Source organism: Octodon degus, unplaced genomic scaffold (assembly GCF_000260255.1).
Source record: "Octodon degus isolate 3935 unplaced genomic scaffold, OctDeg1.0 scaffold00089, whole genome shotgun sequence".
Classification (NCBI taxonomy): Eukaryota; Metazoa; Chordata; class Mammalia; order Rodentia; family Octodontidae; genus Octodon; species Octodon degus.
In genome coordinates, this window is record NW_004524665.1 from 8,664,585 (window position 1) to 8,677,798 (window position 13,214).

The window sequence follows — 13,214 nt, forward strand, 5'->3', positions numbered from 1 at the left end:
AAAAAAAAAAAAACCAAGGGGAATAAACTCACAAGCAACATCACCAGTAGTCTGAAACCATTTCAGACTTTAAGAACGATAATGCCAACTTGGCCTAGAGAAGCAGATGTGCAGCAGTGGCTGGTGTGCACGAGCTACTGCAGGGTGAGCTGGTGCTCTGCGTCAGAGCCCAGAGCCCAGCCGAGTGGACCCTGGAACGCCACTCAGCACTGCACTAAGGAAGAGTCCCAAGGAAATGGTCCTCACGACCTGCCCTCATGCAGGTGCATTTACGCTCTAGACATGCAGGAGGGGGGAGGTGTCTTGAGGATGATCACTTGGACACTTGTTTGCGAAGAACTGCCACTGAAAAGCAAGGCACAGAATGATGGGCTTTTTAACAAGGGTTCAGCGACTCCACACAGGTCTGAAGGAGGAGCAGAGAGCCCTTAGAAAGGAGGACAGGGGGCAGGGGAGGGCCTGGGCCTCAGGGCTGTGCAACATTTTCTTGTTTGCAGGACATATAGGCTCCAACCTAAAGAACAGTGTCTCACTGCACACTCTGCCGGCCCCCTGGGCCATGAGTGTAGAGCAAGGAGCAAGGGCCCCTTTGCCTGGGGCGATGCGAACGGTGTCTTCTGTCTGAGCACCTGTCCACCCACCTCTGGGTCTTTTCACATTTTACTGATAGGTGTCATATGAACAATTAGCCAATGTGTCCCTGTGCAGCTGACACTTAACGAAAGCACGCAGACTGAACCAAATGCACAGATGACGAGGCAGGGGCACCTGCCTTGGATGGTGGGGGGCTAACAGGGAGAACCGTGAATAACAAAGCACCTTTCATAACAGACAAACTAATGTTCTCCTAGCTCTTAAGGCAGACTACATAACTAATAGAACACTCTGAGTGCTTCAAAATTTCATTTCTTAGGATAAAAATTAATGAGTTGAACATTATTATAGGTCACTGTAACAAGGGTGGTTTGGACACAGCCCTTGGGAGAAAATGAGTTCTTTGTTCTTGTTTGAGAGTGATGGGGCAGTTGCCGTCTTGCAGTGCATGTCTCAATCCTGTCCCTCTGCAGTGCCTGAAGCAATCGATTCACCAATGTCCTGGTTGGGGTGCGGGACACCTACACACACTGCCAGCCCCACTTAGTCATACATGTTGAACAGGGCAGTGACCCTGCGCCTGGGAGGATGGACAGTGTTCTCTGTCCCGAGCACCTGTCCAACCAACTTCAGGTCTTTGAACATTTCACTGACACGTATGGTATGAGCTATTAGGGGACTACTGGAAAAAGTGGTTTTCCTAGACTAGAAGTTTCTTTTGACCAAAGCCAAAAGGATACCTGCAAGTTCTGCTCGAGGGAAAAGTGTGTGACTACCAAGGAGAGCACGACTCCACTGTGACATGGTTGGAGGAACCAAGTAAGCAGTCGCATGCCTGCACAGAGTTTCCTTTACAGCTATCTTGCTTTTCTGTGTTTTTAACCTAATATTTTTAGAAATAAAGTAGCCTACTGAGAACTGCTTCCTCCTGCTGGCTTATCAGATGAGAAATGGGGATAGTTGTGATATCTGGCATCCCAGTCAGAGCCCCTCAGGGTGGTCCCAGGAGGGGCGGAGCCTCGCCAGGACACTCTCACAGTGGCCCCTCTAAGGAGACCTGAACACATGAGCAGAGTCCAAGCCCGCCTCAGCCTGGGACCAGGAGAGTCTGATGTAAAACACAGCAATCGCACCTTGCCTCATTCTGTGACTCCTCGCTTACGTTCTATTCATTGCCAGCAGCTTAATTTATGTATCACACGATTTGCAAACACTAACACATAACTAAAACCAGAGCCACACAAACCCACCGTGGAGGGGCTCATACAGTGCTAACCATGATGTATCTCAATGCCCACGGTAAATGAGCATCTGTGGACATGACCCACACACAGGACCGGTGTCCCAGGACAGGAAGGCATTTCTAGACTGCATTCTGAGGCCACTGACAGACCACTCGGCTGTGACCTGAGTCTGGCAGAGAGGGACTGAGAATTTTAATAGTCTAAGTAGGAACTTAAATTAGAAAGTTAAAAATACAGGCAACAAAATAGAGGACAGAGTAACATGAATAAGAGAGAAATAAGCACTGCGCGACCGCCAGGCAGCAGGGACACTTGTCCCTGCCAGTGGTTCTGGGCTCTGCAAGCGCTTCCCACTCAGAGGCCGGACACTGGATGCAAAGACGCGAAGCACTGCACCTAAGCACTCAGCGGCACTCAGACACAGTGAAGATCCGGGCCTGCTGAAGGGAGGGTTCCTTCCCAAGTATTTAGGAATAACTGTCCCTAGTAAGTTACAGCCTTCTGCAAGTCAAAAGGAGCTCAGAAAGAACCTCCCGTTCAGCACCCTCCCACGTACGGCAGATGGGGTTTCTGGTCAATCTGTCGGGAAGTCACGGAGGGCCTCCCCACAGCCCACCCAGCCTGCAGCACCCAAACCAGTGTCGGCCCCACCCACCACTGAGAGGCATGGAACAGCTCTCCTGAGCCCCACTGGGCCAAGCCCGGGTACTTGCAGAGTAAGAGAATACAGCGAGTCCAGGGCATGAAGGCACTGGCCCTGTGGCCCCGGAAGGGCACCCCTAACCCAAGCGTGAGTGAGATGTGCCCCACAGCCCGTCCTGGTACTCCAGCCGCCCCTGGATAGACCCAGGTGTCTCTGATGTCGCCCCTCCCATGACCCCATCCTCCTGACCCTGCCCTAGTCTCCCAGTACATCCCAGATGGTTGCACCCTCAGGGTCTGATGAAGGTGGGGCTGAGGCATGGGTGCAGAGCCTGGCTATCTGTCTGTCCTGGAGTGATCCTACAGTCTCCCAGGTACCTAGTTCCTCAATGTAAGTACCTGCTGCCTGCCAGGACAGTCACATGTGTTCTGAGTGGGGCTGGCTTCTCCTGCAATATGCTGGGGAGAGGATGGGAAGGGCTGTAGGCGCCCTGATCTCCAGGGTCAGAGACCACGGGGAGAAGCAGGCCCTTGCAGGGTGACCCTGGGCCCACTGTCCTCACCGAGTCCTCACCAATACTAAGCGCCAGGTGCAGGCTGAGTGCAGCTGGCATCATTCTATGCCACTGACCCTCAGCACACTGACCTCGGCTGGGACACTGGGCATGGTGGATGAGATGCCGTTCTCAGTGCTGACGTTGCCGGAGCTGCTGTTGGGTGAGCTGGGCCCAGAGCCTGGGGCGCTGCTGCACGCAGAGTCTGCAGGTGGGAGACAGTGATTGGGAGCTGGTTATGCATGGACAAACGTACCCACGGCGATCCCAACCGTAGAGGATAGGGCCACAGTTCCAAGTGGCGGTGGGAGGCCAATTCCTGCTTTTCTGTCTGTGCTGACTGACCTTGCAGTGAGTGTCACAAGGCTTGCCCCTCTGGATGTCCCTCTCTCAGGCTTTCAGGATGTGTGCGCTATCAATTTCATAGCTGTTGTGAGTCCCAAGGTGATGTGAAACATGAGAAAACTAAGCCCTTAAACACTCATTAATATTCAAACAAGGAAAGACTAGGACTCACAAAGGCCAAAAGACTAAGTGAAAGGTCAAACTGAACATACTCACTAAGATGCTAGTTCAAAATAAAGCAACCTATCATTACCACTCAGGGTGAAGGAAGTCCTTGATCTCCCACACAGTACCAAGCACCCAGGAGCACTGCCAGAGGTCTCTGTGGCTCACCGGTGTTCCTGGAAACCCCTAGTGTGACCTGCGAGCCTCTGCTCATCTGCAGGCTGCACTGGGGCATGGCTGGAAAGGGAACTGGCCCAGCCCAGCCTGTACCCCCAAGGGGCCCTGCATAGCTCCTCAGCACTGCACGCAGCTCTATGCTCACAGTGGCCTGCTCAGTGGCATCTGCACAGCAGTGCCAGTCGTGTCCTGTCTAGAGAACGTTTACATGCCTTGGTGCCTGCCACTCCACCACGTCCTCAATAGCGAGAGCCTGGCCCAAGCCTGAGCGCACAGCAGGACCACTTCAGGGGACCCGGGGATGGGTGCCCTCAGCAGGAGCCGCAGAAGGCCACACCTGCAGAGCTCAGCCTGAACACTAGCTCCAAATGGAGGGCAGACACAGGGAGGGCAAGCGGGACAGACCCTGCACACTGAGCTATAGGAGCTGTGCTTTCCTGAGCCGAGGAACCTGGTGGTAATGTCACTTGCCCCGTTAATTTGGGCACAACATGCAGGTCCCTCCTCCACAGACATGCTGTCTATCCTGAACACCCTGGGCTGACTCAGTGACCCGAGGTGTCCACACTGTCTTCCTACCCTGGAGACCCCCTCCACAGCTTCTGGGGCAAACCCACCTAGGCCACTGTCCGTAAGCCTGGGTCTGTTCCCATCCAGTTTGCACTCTGTCCAGATGCTGTGGAACCCTGAGCTCTCTCTGCTCTCTGCTCTAAGTCCCTGCTGGGAGCTGCTCTCGGGGTCCTCTGACCCTGCCCTTAGTGTCCAGATGGCAATGCCACTAAGGAAGTACCAAAAAACGTTGGACACCATACCAAGTGGACAGAGCCACAAAGCCGTGAATGCCACGGTTTCTACGAAAGCTGTGGGGTGAGCACACTCAGAAAGCCTGGAAGGCAATGGGACCTGGTGATGTCCAGGCAGCACAGATACACTGACTCCCTTCCTCTCTGGGCTCCTCAGCTGGCATTGGTTAAGTGAGCCCCCGGGAAGAAGCAGAGTGCCACTCCACCTTGTCCCAGCTGTTCTCATGGCCCTCCTGACATGCACGGTGGACATGGAGCTCTCTGGCTCAGGACCTTCCTCACTCCCAGGAGTGGTGCCCTTGAGGTGCTGGGGACCACAGTTCCAGGGCCCCTGCCCCTCCTGTCACCTGGGAATGCGGCACTGCCCAGAGTGCTGCAGCTGACCACATGGCTGTGCTGACCAGGGGGCACATAGCTCTCTGTCTCAACCTCACTCATCTGTCAGGCCACAGCTAATGCCACCTGCTGAAGCTCTGCAGGCTGAGAGCAGCGTCTGCTGCCCGCCCCCCCGGATCTGGGAGGGCCTCTCCACCTTGCGCAGCTCCGCCTTGACCAGCTTGTGCCACGCAGCATTCCTGGCTGTCCCCTGTGTGATCCCCCATGCTTACTCTTTCTGTGCCCATTCTGCTCTAGATGGCAGACAGCATTCAGCAGGGCCTGGACGACTGCACAGACTCCAGCCTGAGGAGATGCTGTCTCCACCAGTCTGGCCAGGAGAACCAGGGCGCACCTTGCTGGGGTGCTGATACAGCAAGGCGCACAGCACAGGGACAGGGCTCCCGTGCGCCCTCATTCACAACGAGCCCTCCTCGTCAGTGCCTTTGGGGCACCTCACACCATTACGCTTTAGGCTCTCTGGACAGAGGCGGCTCTGTACTAGAATGCCCAGAGGAAGAAAGCTATTTGAAATACACAACGATGTGGGGGGCTCTTTCACACAAAACCACAAAGCCTCAGAGGCAGGCCCAGGAGGAGGGGCTCATGCTGGAGAACCCAGGCACAGCCCAGCTGGCTGTCTGGGCCAGAGTCAGAGGTCCTCAGGTTCCTCCTGGGCTGCAGCATGTTCACTGGTGCAAGCTGTGGCACTCACAGACCTATACTTGTGGGCAGCCTTTGAGCTGCGGATACTTTGGGATCAGCAGAAGGGTGCTGTTAGGGTGGGGCTCCTGGGGGCCATTCCTGTGAGGGGTGGTGCCCTCAGGAGTAGCAGGGTAAAATACTCTGCTTGGTGGGGAACTGTGCAGTCAGGCACCCTCGGGAGGGGCTGTGCTCCCCGAACAGACCTGCACTGGTGACCTACTGGTGTCTACCGCTAGGGGGGAGCAGCGGCAGCACATTCACCACAGCGCAGCTGGCCGGCTGGCCACAGGGCACCGCTCAGTAGGCACTCGGAGGAGGCTGTACTCACCCTTGCGGGGTGGGGCAGTTAAGCACGCAGCTTCAGGCCCCGGTGAGCACCTCCCAGGATGTCAGGCCAGGCCAGGCCATGGCCTGCAAGGCTGTGACAGCGGGTTGTCACAGGAACCCTGCCTGGTTCCCTGAGTTCTCAGGGCCAGGGCCTGGCCGGATGTGCAGAGCCTCACTGAACAGGCCTACAGAGGGTTGGCCAACTGGAATATAGATATTTAGAGGCTGCTGTACCCGACAGCCTGACATACCTGTGACATCCAGGGGGCGCTTCTTTAGAGCAGTAACCACGGGTCCATCCTTCCTGCGCAACAGGGGGCTGCTCCGTCTCTCTGCCACTTTCTGCTTGAGCCGGGACCGCAATTTCAGGTTGGGCTCAGAAGCTGCACAAATGGAGACAGGTTTACGGCCCTGCGGGGAGCCAGGCTCTTGGGTCAGCACAGGCACCCGTGAGTATTCAGGGGGCAGAAGCAGCCCTGCAGGCAGCACCTGGCCCTTGGCCATCTGCCCCAGAGTGCACACTGCACCTGTCTGAGGCTAAGCCGAGCATCTGGACACTGTGGTCACACGTGGAAGCATCACAGTCAATGCCACCACTGTGCCTCACCTGCAGATGGGAGCAAGGCTACGGCCACCTCCTACACACAGCGGGAGCCAGGGCAATGTTGCAGGCACTCAGCAGTGAATCCCCTAAGCAATGTGCCCTGACGGAGTCGCCTCCATCTTTGAAGCAGTGCTGCTCTGGTCCCTGAGGAAAACTGACATGTAGACCCTGCAGCCCATTGACTGTGACCATAGTCCGGCTTCTGAAGCATGTGCTTTCTCCTCCCACAGACACCTGCATCTCCGCATCCACAACACACTGCCCACTGCAGCTGCTATTGGCCTCGAGAAAACCTGCACCTAAAGCCCTGGAGGTCCCATACACCTGGGGCTGCATGCATCTGAGCTACAGCAGCAGCAGCAGTATGGCCGCCTGCAGAAGGGCTGAGACTCCCGGGGGGCTGCTCAGTCCAGGACACGTAAGCCTACTGCCCTGAGCCCCGTGGCCGTGCCCACATGTGCATCTGTGACGTGGCCTCTGCCTGTTTCCACTTAGCATCTCACACTCTCGGGTCCTTCTGGAAGGAAGTTCCCCACTTCCCGACAGAACTTCTCTGGAATCAGCACTGTGGTTTTAAAACCTAGGCCAGGAGCCCCTCCGCCTTGGGGAGCCCATCCACCTTGGGAGCACAGCCCAGGCGGGGCACACAGGCAGACCTGAACCTCCTGCACTCCACAGGAGGTGTAAGGCCTCTGTGGCCTCCGGGGGCCCCAGGATGCGGTGGGTGCAGCGAGTTTCTGAAATTCACTTCCAGAGAAAGCAGGGCCGAGTTCTGGGTGGCACCCTCCTGGAGACCCCAGAGCGTGAGTGGCAGCTGTGTACCAGCAAGTGCCAAGTCACCCACAGGATCTGTGCGATAGCAGAGAAGGGGCTCAGTGACACAACTGCCTTCCTGGCTGTTTCTGTTCTCAGTTCATGTTCCAAGTTAAGCACAGCTTCACAGGTTCTACTCCTAAATGTTTCCTACTTAAAAGTGAAAACAAAATAGGCTGAACTCCCACCTGGTCACTGGGCTAGGAAACAATGCCTCTCTCTCACCACCAACAACTCCACAAAGCCCCACAGGGCTTCTTTAGCCCTCTGGTAGCTCAGGGACAAAGGCTGTGGACTGTGGGGCAGTGGCCTAAGGTCTGGGCTGGGGTCACCCACTGCGTGGAGCATGGGGCAAGGTCTCCTCTGGGTGCTACCCTACCTGATATGTGGAGAGGTGCATACACCACTAGGTGACAGTGTGTGATAGAGGTGCTGAAACCGGTTGTGCTACTGGAGGCCGGCACTGACTTCCTCCAGGCCATGAAGGCGAGCACCAGACCAGTGTTTATTTCAAAGTCCTGTCTCTGACCTGGTCTCCAAATGGGCGGGCTGTGTCCCTCCACCATCTTCCCACAGCCAAGCTAAGCTTCCCATACTCCTCTATGGGACTGGCCACTTGCCCTCTGACTTGCTGATTCCCTGCCATGCCCTGCCTGCAGGCTGACTGCAGCAGATGTGCAGGCTCTGGGACACTGCTGACACTGCCAGGCCGGAGGCAGTGAGGGTCCCTGAGGGACTCTCAGGGACCCCATGGATTGTACTAGACACAAGGCCCACCTCAGGGCGGCGGAGGGGGCTGCGTGGGAGGTAGGTGTGCAGGGCTAGGGTAAAGAGCCGTGGGCGCAGGGGAAGCCAAGGCTGGCACTGGCCAGAGCCAGGTGCAATGGAGCACAAAGGGTGAGGTGGCCTCCTGGGAGGAGTGGCAGGCACTGTGCTGCAGGGAGGGACCAGCTCCTGCTGGGTTCTGCTCTTTGGTCACCTGTCCCCATATTTTGCATCTCCAAGCCAAGCACCAAAGAGCCACCTCCTTCAGAGAGAAGGTGACCTGCAGTTTTGTTATTCGTATTTCGTGACACTTCTTATTCTTGCAGGTGTCAGGTTTAGGACACAGGGTCCTCACCTGGCAGAGGGTTAGGATGCAGGGTCCTCACCTGGCAGCGAGGCAGGCATGTAAGGCATGTGGACTCAGTGGAGGGCCATGGAGCTGAGCTGAACCCTCCTGGTGGGCTGCAGGTCAGCAGTGCATGAGGACAAAAGGGCATGACTGCTCCACAGGGGGCAGACAGGTGGGCAGGGACACTGCTCCTCAGAGGTACGCCAGTAAATCACAAACCAAAGCAGACAGAGCATCCTCTGTCTGGAATGTAAGACTGGAATGTAACCTTCGTCATGCAAGACAGATGTAAGATTGGTGGTCACAGATAAAGAATGTCCACAGGATACCCAGGAAAGGAAATGGCCTGTGAGTCCCTCAGCTCACCACGCTGTCCCTGTGGCAGCTGCTTCCACTCTAGAAGGGAACACATTATTACCACTGTGGCTATAGCCAACCACACTACTACCGGTCAGCGCAGTGGGGCAGATGGCGTTCCTGCTCCCGGGGGGACAGTTTATTTGGGAGCCCTGATCTCAGGACTCTCCTACAGCACAGCAGGCCAAGCTGCTTCACAGGTGCCTCTGCAGATGGCAGGGCCAGGCACCCAGGGCAGGCGAGGGGTGGGGCTCCCCCCAATCACAGGTGTGTGTGGGGGACTGCAGTTGGACCCAGACAGTGGGGTAGGCCACAGCCACGGGGGCTCCCTGAGTGCGCAACAGGGAGCTCAAGCAAGGTGTGCGCTGTTTTCATGTGGGAAGTAAGACCCTGGCGAGGGCACGGGCAAGCCGTCACCCAGGCAGCTCACGGAAGTACATGTAAAAATGTGTGGCCTGCTGAAGAGGTCAGCGTCAGAGAGATAGTCACATGTCCAACATGTGGCAGCCGTCACTGCTTTCTAAAACTGGGGAAATGGCACACAAGGCCGGTGCGGGCAGGCAGTAACCTAGTTCTCCCAGCGTCAGTACCCGCCAGACTACCAGCAGGACAGAGTCTCTGACTGCTGCCGTGCAATGTGGCTCAACCTCACTTCCTGCAGCCCTGAGAAACTGAGGTAGCACCGGGGTCACCGAGACTAACGCAGGTGCCTCTCTGCATACCGCGCAGAGGCAGTGCGAATTTCTCAACTACTTCTATGGCTAACACTGCTAACGTGCTAGTGATGCTGCGCTGAGGAGTGGTCACGTGATGCCACTGTATGCACGGTCCTCCAGAGCACACCCCATGTGTGTGAAAGGACTCCCCAGTCCTTACAGGCCGGGCTCTGGGCAATGCTGCAGCCCACAGACACAGCACAGCCAGGGCTGGGCTGCATGCCCCAGCTGAGAGCTGGCACCACCTGGCAGCCTAGGGCCCTTGGCACCAGAGGCTGCAGGGGCCTTGTTGGCCACAGTGCCAGGCCAGTGGCCTTGGTGACCAGCAGTGGATGGTGACTTTGGGGAGCGCTCCTGCCCTGACACTGCTCTAGGGCTCTGGCTCCAGAGCACCCACACCAGCTTCCGTTTCTCTGAACAGGAGGCTACTGTCCCCAGCACTGCTGCTGTGGTGTTGGCGGGGAGGCTGCCCTTCTCTTCTGCTGCGAGCTGCACAGAGCTTGGGGACTGTGCGGGCAAAGGGGTAGCTGACAGTATGGCCCTTCCTGGTGACCAAGAAGGCTGTGTCCCTTGGCAAGGTCTCACTCCTCTGTGTGACAACAAGCTGTAAGCTGGCATGCCCTCTGCATCCATGATTCTTGAGAGGGTGCTCCACAGCGTGGCAGGCCTCTCTTGCACACTGTCCCACATGAGCCAGGTGGGTGCCACACCCAGTGTTCCCTGCAGCCCCCCCATGTGGCTTCCCACTCTAGCAAGAAGCTGCAGAGAGATGAGTGCCTCAGTCATCTCTGCTTTGAGCTCTGGAAAGAGTGGTGTCCTCTGACTTCTCCCTGGGAGCAGCCTGCAAGGATGCCCAAGTGCTCGCCTGCCCCGGCTCCTGGGCTGCACCACTGCATGGAGATGCGGGTTCTGCCCTCCCCGTTGGCTGCTGTCATCAGGTTTGCACCTCTCTGGACACAGCCAGTCAGGGACCTGTCTTTCTTGCCACCTCAAACCTTCTTCAAAGGCACATATATGCACTGCTCCTTTGGTTATGAATACTAGGTGAGCTCAGGCAGGTCTTTTCACAATGGCGCACCTGCGATGAATGCCAGGCTGCATGTCTGTGAAAGGCCCTGCCAAGTGATGCTGTTGCTGGCACAGCCACAGCACTGACCTGTCTTCCTCAGAGGGAAATCATCTTTGGCATCGTACATCCCCAGGACTGGGTGGTTGTAGGAGGCCGACACTCCAGTCTGGGGTGGAGAGCTCTGGTCCAAGGAGCTGTGCTGCGTCTTCCTGCATAAAACAAGGTGGGCATCAGTGTATCTCGGTGTCACCAGAGCCCCTGGGCAGTGCCTGAAACCCCAGCCCCATGGCCAGTCCTTGTCCCCAGAGCAAGCAGGAAGGTGCTGCTGGCCTCCCTGTCTGACGTGGCTGTGCCTGCTCTCCCATGCTTGCTCCTCAGAGGCCACCAGTGCTCTGCTCCCCACAAGGTCATGAGTGCCTGTCTTCAGGGTGTGGGGCGGAGGAAGACAGGTGGGCTAGCGACAAGAGATCCAAGGTGAATCCTGGAGGTGAGGAGTCCTACCAGAGATGGGTGGGGAGAGCCAGGAAGCCTGCCTGTCCGAAATGGAGTCTTCTGCCGAACACACCTGTCCAGAGCCCTTGGCAGCGCAACCCCCGGGCCTCTCCTGGAGGAGTGGCTGGGCAGCAGCCTGCCCTGGGAGGCAGTCTGTGCAGCATTCTTTCAGAGCTGCTGGTGCCACGCAAGTCCTCCCTCAAGTGGCGAGGGGGTGGAAAGAAAGAGGGAAGAGTCAGGCCTTGGGGGTCAGAGGGGACACAGAGGCCATCAGGAGGGCCGCCAGCAAAGCTTCACCGAGCTCTTGCTATCTGAGCCAGTTCTGTGGGTCTTTACACTGTGTAAACTGCTTAATGACTGGAAACAAATTTGCCAACATTCTTATTTGGAATTTGCTAAATTATTTATTTGAATATACAGCCCTCCACATCTGTACACCTGGAGTCAACTAAATCAAGAGCAGAAGCTCTTAAGCATACGCACGTGCATATTTAAATGTCTAAAAGTGCGTGGTGTAACTGCTGGAGATCCCAGAGATGATCTGGTGTGCAGCAGGAACTCGGGGCGCCCAGACACTGCCCCTCAGCCTATGCCCTGCCACCTCCTGCAGAACTCTGCTCTGCTCCCAAGAGCCCCCGAGGTTCGGGACCACAGCTGGGGCACAGCTGCACAGGCACCAAGTCTGCACGGGGGCAGTCTCTTCCTCAGAGTACCACTGAGATATCCTGGGCCCTGTACCTTCACTTCTGCTCCAGGAGGAGCTCAGAAACTGGACATGTTCCCCATGAATTAAAAGGTCTAACATATTTTCTCAGGCTCGATTGATCTGCAGCCTGCAAACGCACTCCAGAGGTGCACAGCCTGTCCGACACAGCCATCCACATCCTGAGCCAGACTGCGGCCCCTCGGGACCTACAGGGCATTTCTGGGCTCCAGAGACACAGAGCAGGAGCAGCTTCCTTGCCGGGCAAGTGAAGGCAGGTAGCAGCCACTGCTATAGGGGACACAACAACTGCCACTCAGTGTGGGTCAGCCTCCACACCACAACTGCACAGGAGGGCCACCCCACACCTAATCACACCTCCAAACCCACCATTCTCACACCTCTGCCATCCACGTCACACACCACACCCACACATACACACCCCTTGGGACACACAGGCTCACCCAGACAATGGCTATACCTTCATGCCCAAGGGCAGGCCTGGATGCCAGTTCCCTCTGCCTAATTCACCCCTGAGCAGGAATGGGCTCCATTTTCTCACTTTTAATTCCCAGCCTGGGGTGGGGACAAAGGAGTTGGGGCAGGCAGCTGTGGGTGGCACTGGCTTAGTCTGGTGCAGCTCACAGGGGAGCACTGGCTTAGTGTACCTGGGGCCCTGGGCTCCCCCACTGCTGTTACAATAAGTAAGTAAGGCAATCCTTGTCTTACTGGAGACAGAAAAATACTGTGGCTTCTTTCTGAAACATTACCTTGATTATACAACAAAACAGCAAACATTTAACTTCTTTTAATAATTGGTCTTTGAACATGTATCAGATTTAAATCACTAGTGACTAAAAATAAAATTCTTCATTAGTTTGACAAAAATATACTGTGAGCTACATGTGTAATTAAGAATCTTTTAGTAGCCACATTAAAATGAATCAAAAGAAATGGGTGAAATCAATTCAGTATTCTATTTAACCTGATAGGTAACAATATCATTCCAACCTGGACTCGTAACTCTTACTAGAGATATCCTTTTTCATGCTGCTGCCTAAACCCTGAGCAGGGCCTGCACACTTCCACTGGAGCATGTGGGCTGGCCACGTGGGACGCCCAGGCCCCGTGTGATGATGCAGCTTGGAAGCAGGGACACTGTGCACTCTCCTGTGTCTGAAGACCCCTGCAGCCTGGCTCACTCACTCTCAATCCCAGCCCCCAAGTGGTGCTGTAAGGAGGAGGCTCTCTGTGCCTGCCTCTGTCTGGGTGGGTGGCTTCAGACTGCAGTGGCCACAGGGTCACCCCTGCTGACTGGTGCACTGATAAATGCAATGGCCTGGCCTGTGCTCCTGGAAACAGGCTTGTGGGCTGTGGCCGAGAATATATCTGCAGGGCGGGGCAGGAGCCAGCCT

General features: G+C 56.2%; 1 protein-coding gene across 14 annotated transcripts in view; it reads right to left on the reverse strand.

Moving 5' to 3' along the window:
* Positions 1–13,214, reverse strand: part of Hdac4 (histone deacetylase 4) — a 255,289-nt gene that overhangs the window by 43,255 nt on the left and 198,820 nt on the right. For all 14 annotated transcript variants that reach the window (XM_023722244.1, XM_023722243.1, XM_023722242.1 and 11 more), the window contains 3 exons: positions 10,692–10,813; positions 6,183–6,314; positions 3,127–3,239 (listed from right to left, as the gene is read on the reverse strand). In XM_023722244.1, the coding sequence (XP_023578012.1) occupies positions 3,127–3,239; positions 6,183–6,314; positions 10,692–10,813 (367 nt within the window). The remainder of the gene's footprint in view (positions 1–3,126; positions 3,240–6,182; positions 6,315–10,691; positions 10,814–13,214) is intronic.